The 12362-nt window shown below is 46.2% G+C and overlaps 1 protein-coding gene across 2 annotated transcripts in view; it reads left to right on the top strand.

Annotated features, from left to right (window-relative positions):
- The window catches only part of grin2ca (glutamate receptor, ionotropic, N-methyl D-aspartate 2Ca), a 55621-nt gene extending 43580 nt beyond the window's left edge, over nt 1-12041 (top strand). For both annotated transcript variants that reach the window (XM_061749840.1, XM_061749841.1), the window contains exons 7-13: nt 718-871; nt 1211-1336; nt 2209-2438; nt 3637-3797; nt 3877-4064; nt 5377-5609; nt 7910-12041. In XM_061749840.1, coding sequence (XP_061605824.1) covers nt 718-871; nt 1211-1336; nt 2209-2438; nt 3637-3797; nt 3877-4064; nt 5377-5609; nt 7910-9514 — 2697 coding nt within the window. In that variant the 3' untranslated portion in view covers nt 9515-12041. The remainder of the gene's footprint in view (nt 1-717; nt 872-1210; nt 1337-2208; nt 2439-3636; nt 3798-3876; nt 4065-5376; nt 5610-7909) is intronic.
- The last annotated feature ends 321 nt before the right edge of the window (nt 12042-12362 follow it).

Genomic DNA, 12362 nt, shown 5'->3' with positions numbered 1-12362 from the left:
GGTGAATTTTTTAGTGAATCGCTGAAGAAGAAAAAAATCACAAATACAGTGAACATAAAAAGTCAACACACCTCAATGCTCAAATGCCAGGTCTTTGTGATATAAAACCAAATGAGACCAAAACAAATCATTTCCAAACTTTTTCCACCATGAATGTGACCACTCACCTGTCAAACTCAAATGAACTTTATTTGATCTTTCCAAGAGTGGCAGTAAAAATAAACAACGGAGGTAATGTCCGCACCCGCTTAATTAGGGATGTCTTCAAAACGAACCAATCACGTTTAAACTCGTGTTTTTCAAACTCGTCTTAAATGGGATTCAGCACATTCCTGCCACCACTGAAAGTACCTCTGATGAACCCCAAAAACATTTTGGACAATAGACATGCAGTACGGACCAGGCAGAGTTTCATGGCTCATTTTACGATGTTGTATTGTTGAACATTTCAAATATTAATTATGTTTGCATAAAAAAAACTTTTCCCGGCAGACGCTTTATGTAACCAAGACAAAAGGACCTTAAGATACGTCCTGTAAAACCTCAACATGGATTCGGGATTAAGTGCTGCTTTACAACGCAGTGGTTAAAAGGTCAAACTACGAGGACAGAAAGGATGGCCCGGACTCAAAGTGGCCTCCGGGACCACTACGGGGCTACACAAAGAAATTACATAAGCCCTGTCAAGAGGACAATCTTGTGGGTTTTCTTTCACAGGTTTTCTACAAACGTGCCGACATGGCCATCGGCTCGCTGACCATAAACGAAGAACGCTCAGAGATTATCGACTTCTCGGTGCCCTTTGTGGAGACGGGCATCAGCGTCATGGTGGCCAGGAGTAACGGCACCGTCTCGCCGTCTGCCTTCCTAGGTCGGGAAAAATTGCATGTCGTATGTTTTTTTTCCAATTGTGTTTCTCCATTGTTTGATAGTTTTACATAAAACATCCATTTGATGTATTTGTCAACGTAACATTGATGCTCAACACAATTTGGTTTGCTGAAGATACCTTCTTGAGCACCACCACACTGTTTCGTATTGGAGATGAATTCTTTGGAGACTTTTCAAGCAAAACATTTGTGAAATATTAACCATTGAATATTTTATTTACATTATTTGCATTTCATTGGTATTAACCAACCCGAGTGATGATATACCGTACAGAGAATGGATGGATGGATTTTTTTTTCGTTTTCGTGTGTGCTTCCAGAGCCGTACAGTCCGGCCGTGTGGGTGATGATGTTCGTCATGTGTCTCACCGTGGTCGCTATTACCGTATTCGTCTTTGAATACTGCAGCCCGGTGGGCTACAACCGCAGCCTGGTGACGGCCAAAGGTGAGGCGGGGCCCCTCTTCCTCTTCCTCTCCCTCTTCCTCCTCTTTATCAAGTAATCAAGCTCACATAAGAAGAAATCAATAGATAAGAAATTGAGTTTAATCTCGGGGCTGAGTGGCCTAAAACTGAGGTTTTCGACTTTTTTATACCAAGTACCACCGTAATTTACAGCAATTCTCTTGACCAATATTAAAATACATTGGCGCAGTAACCCTAAATCTTCATCAAAATGGAGGTAGGGGTTTAATTCCTAAATGAAGTATTTTTAAAAATTTTGCAAGCCACTGTGACAATATGACTAGTTTGAACATTAATGCTGCGCTTACCAGTAAACTAAACTACGCTGAAAAAAAATCCTTCATTTGATCATTTGCATTGGTTGTACATGATTAAAATGTGGTAAACTTTGCCCTCTTCTCCTCGAAACCCCTCCAAAAGAATGAAATACTATACGTCAATTTAGCACATTTGAATCATGTGCCAACCGACGTACATGTTGGACTGAAGTAACTGACTTTTTTTGTCAGTGTACTTAAATAAGGATTCAATTCAAATGTATTGCACATAAAAGTTAAATAAAAATGGAGCCTATATTAATGTTGGAAAACAAATGTTGAAAATGAAATATGAAAGTATCGTATATTACTTCAAACTAAAATCGAACTCCACTTAAGGTAGCTTCCTCGAACTGTGTCTGCAGGTTTTAAACGCACTTCATTTTATTTGAATTTTTGTACATTTTCTTGCCGTTTTTATTGAATTCAGTTATTCTTTCACATACCACTAGAGGGAGCCTGCATACCAGCCATTGAGAATCACAGGCCTAATCCATTTTTCAGAATATTATTTAAATGTGACCATCTCCTCCATAGATCCCGGTGGTCCCACCTTCACCATCGGGAAGTCGGTGTGGCTTCTGTGGGGAATCGTGTTCAACAACTCGGTACCCATCGAGAACCCCAAGGGGACCACCAGTAAGATCATGGTACTGGTGTGGGCCTTCTTCGCCGTCATCTTCCTGGCATCCTACACGGCCAACCTGGCCGCCTTCATGATCCAGGAGCAGTACATCGACACCGTGTCCGGACTCAGTGACAAGAAGGTAGCGCACCTGTTACACGAGGATCAAGGCGGAGGGTTCAAAGCAAGGCTTAGGGTTTCAAATTAGGGTTTCGAGCCTGGGTTAGGGTTTCAAACAATGGTCAGGGTTTCAGTGGAGTGTTTCAATCAGGGTTAGGGTTTAAAATTATGATTTCAAGTAAGGGTTAGGGTTTCATTTTTGTTTTGTTTTTTTTGTCCGGTTCGGCTGTTAGGTCAAACAGAAAGGGAGATCTGTATCGCTTTTAGGCCGAAACAGTTTTACGGTTTTAACCATGTAAGGCTGTAGTGTTTCGGTTTGTCAACCGGCAGACAAAAACACAAACAAATTGTACAAATACAAAAAGAAGAAGAAATCGAGTAACATACGCTCAATGTGATTTTTATTTTTTGCGATTTTTGTTTTTTTCCCGTGAATTTAAAGCGCTGCAATGGAATCCGATTCCCGCGACTCTTTAGCCTGGGAGAATATTCCCATCCCGACGGCGATGATGACTTTTGGCACGAGGGAATCTTTTCTTGGAGAACGGAGTGTGCGATGCATGTTAAAGGTTCTCACAACCCCCCAACAAGCTTTGCGGACTTCAACGATCAAACAGGCCACCGCATCTCATTAGCATTTCGATAAAGCAGTCCTGGAACCTGTTTTAGACGTTAGCAGGCTGTCCGTTGTGGATGGATGTGAGATGGAGACGGCTGAGCAGCTGTTTGTCCAGCTGTGCTCTCCCCCACCACAACTGCCCTCCCCCATTTCCCCCCCTGTGCCAACCCCCCTTACCTGTGTGTGTGCAGGTGTCATCTATGCAAATTTGACCTTGTATCATCACAGGAGAGGATGACATCAATACACCAATACAAAACCTATCTTAGAAATATTAATAGAGTCCTTTTCACCCACTCTTTGTTGGACAGACTGAATCCCTCGAGGAATGATGAGCACCCACATTTTTCTTTTTTTTTTTTTTTTTTTATAAAACTGCAGCTGCCCTAAAGCCTTTAACCTTTGACAACCTAACTCAACCTTTGTCGCCTAATTCTAAACACAACCCCTAATTTGAAACTCGAACCGTTGTTTGAAACCCTATCCTTTCCTGGAAGTCTAGGTTGCAACTCAACCCTTGTTTGAAATCCTACTTTGAAACACTAACGTGAAACCGTAACGCGACACGTGTTTGCTGCATCCAACGTCTTCTGTCATCCAGTTCCAAAAGCCTCAAGAGCAATACCCTCCGTTCCGCTTCGGCACGGTGCCCAACGGCAGCACGGAGCGAAACATCCGCAGCAACTACCCCGAGATGCACTCGCACATGGTCAAATACAACCAGAAAGGGGTCGAGGACGCTCTAAACAGCCTCAAGACCGGGTAAATGTCCCGCGAAAGAACCTCTGTGAAACCCGAGCACCACGGTTAACTTGTTTCCTTTTTCATTTGGCACCGGCAGGAAGCTAGACGCCTTCATCTACGACGCCGCGGTGCTCAACTACATGGCGGGGAAAGACGAGGGCTGCAAACTGGTGACCATCGGCAGCGGAAAAGTGTTCGCCACCACCGGATACGGCATAGCCCTGCAGAAGGACTCCCGATGGAAAAGACCCATAGACCTGGCCCTGCTACAGTTCCTGGCTGACGGTAAGATCCAGAATCTGGAGATAGGATTGTCATCGTAGTCGCTTTTACACAGAGATCCTGTAAATCTGGGTCGTCTGAGACGTAACAGAAGTAGGATTGTCCCCATCCGATCCCGTGATCGGAAATCCAGGCCAATCGGGTCATTTTCAGCTGATCCGTATTTGGTGAAAAAAAATTCTGTCCATAAAAGTTATGAACAGAATCGTTGACAAAGGGCAGCCTTGGCAGAGTCCAACCTTCACCGGAAACCAGTCCGACTTATTGGCGGCAATGCGGACAAAACGCTAACACCGGTCGTACAGGGACCGAACAGCCCGTATCAGGAGGTTCGCTACCCCATACTTCCGAAGCACCCCCCACAGGACTCCCGAGGAACACGGTCCAACGCCTTCTCCAAGTCCACAAAACTCAGGTAGACTGGTTGGGCAAACTCCCATGCACCCTCGAGGACCCTGCCGAGGGTGTAAAGCTGGTCCACTGTTCCACGGCCAGGACGAAAACCACACTGCTCTTCCTGAATCTGAGATTCGACTTCCCGACAGACCCTTCTCTCCAGCACCCCTGAATAGATAATTTACCAGAGAGGCAGAGGAGTGTGTTACCCCTGTAGTTGGAGCACACCCTCCGGTCCCTCTTCTTAAAAAGGGGGACCACCACCCCAGTTTGCCAATCCAGAGGCACTGTCCCCGATGTCCATGCGATGTTGCAGAGGCGTGTCAACCAGGACAGCCCCACAACATCCAGAGCCTTTAGAAACTCCGGGCGAATCTCATCCACCCAGGGGCCTTGCCACCGAGGAGCTTTTTAACCACCTCAGTGACCTCAACCCCAGAGATAGGAGAGCCCGCCTCAGAGAACCCCATCCACACTATACACATTGTTGATGGTGCACTGGCTACCCTCTCGTCCACCAATTTTGTTCGTCATAGGGGTTTTTGGAGCCGTGCTTTGTCTGGTCCCTCACCTAGGACCTGTTTGCCATGGTTGACCCTATCAGGGGCGTGAAGCCCCAGACAAGTTGGCTCCTTGGATCATTTGCTACACACAAACCCCTCCACCACGATAAAGTGACGGCTCAAGGAGGGGATTATCATTCATAAAATGATATATACAGTATAATGATATAATATCATTTGTATTATTTGATGACCATCACGCAATGAGAATCGATAAGAGGGAATAAGGAATTGGAATGATAAGCATTATCGATGATGGAACCGAATTTGCTGAATTCTTAACAATTCCATCCATACTTTGAACATACTTGGCCAATATTGATGATTCTGATTCTGATTGTGGTTTTGTCTGTCAGGCGACACTCAGAAGCTGCAGACTGTGTGGCTGACGGGGATCTGCCGCAACGAGAAGAAGGAGGTGATGAGCAGCAAGCTGGACATCGACAACATGGCGGGCGTCTTCTACATGCTGCTGGTGGCCATGGGCCTCAGCCTGTTGGTCTTTGCTTGGGAGCATCTGCTCTACTGGAAGCTGCGACACTCGGTGCGAAGGTCCGACCGCCTCGACTTCCTCCTGGCCATCAGCAGGGTACTTTTTTATCTTTATTTCCATTATTTTAGTCGGGAAAGTAGCCAGTTTTGATGGGGTGGTCAAGTCTCATTCAAGTGAGTGACAGTTAGACCCATAAAGAGTGTGAGAAAACATTTTAGCTCCTGTAAAGATAATTAACGTACTTTTACTTGTAGAGGTAACACTTAATACACTTGTCTATTAGTGTATACAAATACCCCCGAATACTAATGTGTGCATCCAACAATGCAGCTCTGCTTACCTTTTGGCTTTGACACAATTGTGTTTCATGCAGTGCAATCCAGCAGTGGCTTGAAAGTGGCTCTGGATGTTTGGCCAGCCTAGCTTCTGAGTCATGGGCAGAGACACTTTGTGGGGGCGTTTACGATATAAATTAACCGAATTGTTACGTAACGTAATCAAATTTCAGGGCTTGTTCACAGACAGGTTTTCAGAAATAGTCAGATAACTCAAGATTTGCTTGTTGTCTACTTTCTCACTTTCGGTGGAAACGGACTCCAGACACACAACTATTTGTATACAAGACAAAAAGTAACTTTATCATTGTAGGTCACTTTTACAGTGTAAAATGAAATGTGTGATGAATTCTTTGCCGGAGAAAACACAGCCCGAGCTTTCTAAAGCGTCGCAGTGCAGTTGATAGCAGGCCAAACGAGCCCCAAAAAAACAAAACAAAGTGGAGTAAAGCCAGATGAAAGCAATAAAATAACTTGAACTGAAATATTGCGGGCGCTTGTGATCCAGCAGCACCTGCATTTAAATTGCCCCATTAACTGACGTATGTGTGTGCGCGTGTGTTTATATGTGTGTGTGAGAGTTTATGCGCGAGGCAGCGAGGAGCCCATAGGAGGAAGTGCAACCATCAGCAGTTGACAGCGTCTTTTTGGTCATTTTCTGTGTCTGAGTGTTTTGATGGCTCCATCTGACTACTTTTTACACCACGTCTGGGAAAATTAAATAACTCACTTTGTCCCACACAAGCTGGAGACTGAAATTGCCTCATAGTCAAGCTCACATACCTCGATGGTTAGCAGTCGAGTCGAGTTAGCTTGCGAACAGCTAATTAAACAGGACTGGACAGGATAAGAGCACATGACTGGACAGGACAGAAGTGGATGTAACAGGGAAGGACTGGACATGAAAAGACAAACAAGACTGGACAGGATTGGATTAGTGATGCGCCGAATTTACGGCTGCCAAAACGTTTCAGCCGAAAATAGCCCAAAAGTGCATTTTTGGTTTCGGACCAAAAGACTTTTCACCCAGAATAAAATTACCAGAATAACATGTCACATGTTGATCACTGATGGCCGGCGCGCATGTGTACACATCAGAGAACATAATCCTTTACTATTAACAAGCAATGCCCTGTTGTGCTTTGCTGAATATCCAGTTGAATTGATGGGGAGGTTACTTTATTACACGCACCCTACACTCACGGTTTGATAATGACATAGTGCCATTGATCAACCATAAATGTGAAATAATCACAAATGTTCAATAACACATACATTCAACATACATTCTTTTTTACTGTAATAATTCAAATTTTCATTTTGCGTCGAATTATGGCAACCGTGTGGCTTTTCTCTCATCGTGCTAGCAGCTCCGAGCCCAAACGGATCGTGCCTATTGTCGCCCAACCTCGCGACTTTCCGCTCTTCGGGTAAGGGGAATGCTTGTTGCATGCTAACCATGCTAACTCGGCTAAATACGATGTCGAGCCGCAGAGGTGAATGTGCGCCTCGCGTCCGTTGTCAACGCAACATGAGTCACCAATCATTGCCTCCATGACAGCAAATAAACTACACCTCTAGATAAGTGTCGTAATAATGAAGGACGAAGGATAAAACAAGAGAGAGACGGAGCACCATGCTAAACGCTAAGCTATCACATAGCTTAGTCGCAAGACACGAAAATAAGTGATTGGGTGGTGTAGTACACTTATCACATTGGTCTGGTTGGACGCTAGTTCTGATTCCATCTAATTACCCTTTCCAGTCTTGTCCTACCTGTCCAGTCCTGTTCAGTCCTTTTTTGTACTGTCCAGTCCTGTCCTACCTGTCCTGTTATATCCAATCCTATTCAGTCCTTTCCTATCCCATCCTAGCTCTGCCCTATCTTATCGAGTCATGTTCATTCCTTTTCTGTCCTATCCAGTCCTATCCACGTGTAACTGACGTAATCTAATTAATTTGTCCTGTCCAATCCTATCCATGTCATAGCAGATGCTGCACATCATCTAATTATGTGTTTGTTTCATAAAAAACTTTGTGTGTGTGCTTGTGTGTGTGCAGGGCATCTACAGCTGTTACAACGGTGTGGAGCAGACAGACCACAATGGCAGCGTCCAGAGTCCCGACGTCACCACCAACTACTCGCAGGCTAACATGCTAAAGATGCTAAAGACCGCCAAGGATATGGTGTCCTCCGCCCGGGTGGAGAACTCTCTGGACAGCGCCACCAAGACCTTGGAGAGCTGGAGCCGGCGGGGGACGGCCGACAACACCCGGGCATGCCTCCCGCCCCGCGTGGGCACCACTGCAGACGTGGCACACTGCCGCCTGCCTTACATTGCCAGCATCACCGACAACCACTCCCCGTACTCGGTGAGAAGCCGCACTCCTACCTTCCCCGTCCACTATGGGGACCCCGCCGCCCAGCCCCTCTTGGACAAAACGCGGGTGGTCACCCGGCCCACGCCGCTGCGCTACACGCTCCCCGCCCGCAACAATCTCTTAGAGAGGACACTGCCCATCTCCAGCCTCAGCAGTCCCCAGCTCGCCATGCCCGATGTGTCGCCAGGCGCTGCCGCCCAGCCCCACCACGGCAGTCGGCTCTACGTTGAGAACCCGGTTCGGCACCCAGCATCCCCGTTCATCACCTACCGGGAAATCCAGGTGCCCAATGTCTACGTGGAGCATAAAGTCCCCCTGAGGAGGAAGCTGAGTTACCCCCCCGACTGCGGCGGCCGCAGGAGGCGCAGCTACATGTTCGACGCCCCCGACCTGAGATCGAGAGCCGACTACGACGACCCACGATCCTGCCTGGCTGAGCTCAGGGCCAACCAGCTGATGAAAAACCACACCCCGGACACCATCCCGGGATACTATCCTTGTGCATCAGCGGGACACTACCCAGGTGCCACACCGGGACATTACCCGAGTGCCGCTGCCAGCTGTAACTCCTGCATGAAGTCGTATCCTGAACCCGAGATGGATGACATACCTCTGTTGGGCAAAGATAAACTCAACCGCAGAGCCTCTTTCCTCAAAGCCACCTGGGGCAACGAGCGCATCCGGCAGGTGGACGAGACCAAGCCGTCCACCTCCACGCCGCCCGGCGCCGACATGCCCGACCTGTTTCCTCGGGTGGTGGTGCCGGCCAATGCCAAGCCCCACAAGCTGTATGGCAGCCTGGGCCACAACCTGTCCTGCTACCCTCTGGCTGCTGAGCCCGCCTACTTGGACCCGGCTCACATGGGCTCGTACCCTTACAAGCAGAAACTCAAGTACTCCGACCCCACCCGGCTGCCGTCGTACCGGGAGGCCATCCTGCAGAACGCCGCCGCCTTGCGCCGGTCATCGTCCACGTTGGTGCACAGACAATACTCAACCTACCTGAACTCTTACTCGGACCTGCCGGTCTATGTTGCACCGCCCCCGACCCAGTTCTACGACAGCCCCAAAGACATGTGCCACCTGTTCCCGTGCGCCACCCACTGCCCGGAACATGCTGCTGCCCGGCCCGTGGCCTACCAGAACAGTATGTTTGGGGCCAACCGGGACGAGCCTGTTTCGGTGGGCAGGGAACGACGGCAGGTGTTGGTGGCGCGCCGGGTGAACAGTCCATTTGTGCCAAAACCCTGGGGGAGGGTCTCTAGCCTGGAGTCGGAGGTGTGAAGAAGCAAAAAATAAATGAATAAAAGTGACCACCGCCAGTGTATTTTGAGAGGTTACCTCTCAGTTCTCAGTGCAATAAAAACACAAGACACAAGACACTGACTCACTACTGGGACAAACCAGGAACAAACTCTTGAAAAGCATTTAACAAGTTAACCTCGCTGTCATTTTTAAATGCTGACACAGCGGTACCTTGACTTACGACAGATCCAACGGTTTTCAGGTTACGACAACTCGCCTGCTCGATTATTTTTCTTTGTGGGGCAGCAATTAAGGTCCTGTAATGTCCAAGTGGGCAAGGACAGACACAGTTGCCGAGAAACTTTCATAGAACGGGACAAATACAAAATGAGAAGGCCACAACTGACGTCCCGACACTCCCACGCATAACCGACCAGGTTCCCAGTGTCACTCACTAGGCCACGCCCCTTAAAGGCACAGGTACAAGTACAAAGAGAAATAACACTTTTTAAAACCACTTTCTTTACATTCTCTTTTATGTTTTGGTATGTTTTTATAAAATAAAGTGCTATTTTTCTTTATTAAAAACGTGACCATAAAGACGTTTTGGGGTGGCTGAGCAGATTAATGGCGCTTGAATTCATTTCACTGGGGAAAATTGATTTGATATCTAACGAGGTTATGAGTTGAACTGAACTCGTAAGTCAAGGTACCAATGTGTGTGTGTGTGTGTGTGTGTGTGTGTGTGTGTGTGTGTGTGTGTGTGTGTGTGTATATATATATATATATATATGTATATATATATATATATGTATGTATATATGTATATATATGTATATATATATATATATATATTTGGTATATTGCTGCCATTTGCTAAAATCATTTAAGTTCTTTTTTTTTTCTTTTCTCATTCATGAACACACAAGCACCCCATATTGATAGGAAAAAAACGGAATTGTTGAAATTGTTGCAAATTTATTATAAAATAAAAACTGAAATATCACACAGCCATAAGTATACAGACCCTTTGCTCAGTATTTAGCCGAAGCACCCTTTGGAGCTAAAACAGCCATGAGTCTTTTTGGGAATGATGCAACAGGTTTTTCACACCTGGATTTGGGGATCCTCTGCCATTCCTCCTTGCAGATCCTCTCGAGTTCTGTCAGGTTGGATGGTGAACGTTGGTGGACAGCCATTTTCAGGTATCTCCAGAGATGCTCAATTGGGTTTATGTCAGGGCTCTGGCTGAGCCATTCAAGAACAGTCACAGAGTTGTTCTTAAGCCACTCCTTCGTTATTTTAGCTGTGTGATTAGGGTCATTGTCTTGTTGGAAGGTGAACCTTCAGGCCAGTCTAAGGTCCTGAGCACTGTGGAGAAGCATTTTGTCCAGGATATCCCTGTACTTGGCCGCATTCATCTTTCCTTCGATTCCACCCCCACAGCATGATGCTGCCACCACCATGCTTCACTGTTGGGACTGTATTGGACAGGTGATGAGCAGTGCCTGGTTTTCTCCACTCATACCGCTTAGAATTAAGGCCAAAAGGTTCTGTCTTGGTCTCATCAGGCCAGAGAATCTCACCATCTTGGAGTCCTTCAGGTGTTTTTTTAGCAAACTCCATGCAGGCTTTCATGCGTCTTGCACTGAGGAGAGGCTTCCGTCGGGCCACTCTGCCATAAAGCCCCGACTGGTGGAGGGCTGCAGTGATAGTTGACTTTCTAGAACTTTCTCCCATCTCCCGACTGCATGTCCGGAGTTTTGCCACAGTGATCTCTAGGTTCTTCTTTACCTCTCTCACCAAGGCTCTTCTCTCCCGATTGCTCGGTTTGGCCTGACGGCCAGCTCTAGGAAGGGTTCTGGTCCTCCCAAACGTCTTCCATTTCAGGATGATGGAGGCCACTGTGCTCTTAGGAACCTTAAGCGTGGCTGAATTGTTTTTTGTAACCTTGGCCACAATTCTGTCTCTGAGCTCTTCAGGCAGTTCCTTTGACCTCCTGATTCTCATTTGCTCCGACATGCACTGTGAGCTGTAAGGTCTTCTATAGACAGGGGTGTGGCTTTCCTCATCAAGTCCAATCAGTATAATCCAACACAGCTGGACTCCAATGAATAGAATCATTTTAAGGATGATCAGAAGAAATCGGACAGCACCCGAGTTCAATGTGAGTGTCACAGCAAAGGGTCTGAATACTTAAGGCTGTGGGATATTTCAGTTTTTCTTTTTTAATAAATCTGCAAAAAATTTCAACAACTCCGTTTTTTATCGGTCATTATGGGGTGCCGTGTGTACATTAATGAGGGGAAAAAAATAAACTTAAATGATTTTAGCAAATGGCTTCAATGTAAGAAAGAGTGAAAAGAGGTCTGAATACTTTCCGTACCCACTGTATATAACTTAACATTTGTTTTTCTTTGACTTTTCTAAAATGATTTCAAGTAAGCAAATTTTTTGCCATCACTATATAGCGACAAGTCTTCCGCTCACAAGGGGAACATATATAAAAACGTGTAATGTGTATTTCCAATGTTACGCTACCCTTTAATAAACAACAATGTCATTGCTCTGCCTCAGTGTCCACATGAAACCGCTTCCACTAAAGGAGGAATTTTATGTTTAGTTCCCCCCCCCCCATTGAAAAGAGTTCCCAGGTGTCTAAGTAACACGCTTTTGTCAAAACACCCCAGGGATCAATAACGACCTACAGCACACGTTATAAAATACAGCTTTGTTCTTTAACACGGCCCACCGAGCATTTACATTATCAAAAGTCGTGGATTATTTCTTGCATTTATTTAACCGTTTTTTTTGGTTTGTTTGTTTTGTTCTGGTAATATTACAGAATCTTGTATTTTTTGTACCTTTTTTCTTTTCAAACTCTAAT

The sequence above is a fragment of the Phyllopteryx taeniolatus genome, chromosome 16 (genome assembly GCF_024500385.1).
Source record: "Phyllopteryx taeniolatus isolate TA_2022b chromosome 16, UOR_Ptae_1.2, whole genome shotgun sequence".
In the NCBI taxonomy this organism is placed as follows: domain Eukaryota; kingdom Metazoa; phylum Chordata; class Actinopteri; order Syngnathiformes; family Syngnathidae; genus Phyllopteryx; species Phyllopteryx taeniolatus.
Note: the sequence above shows the minus strand (reverse complement) of the source record. Positions and strands in the feature narration are given on the sequence as shown.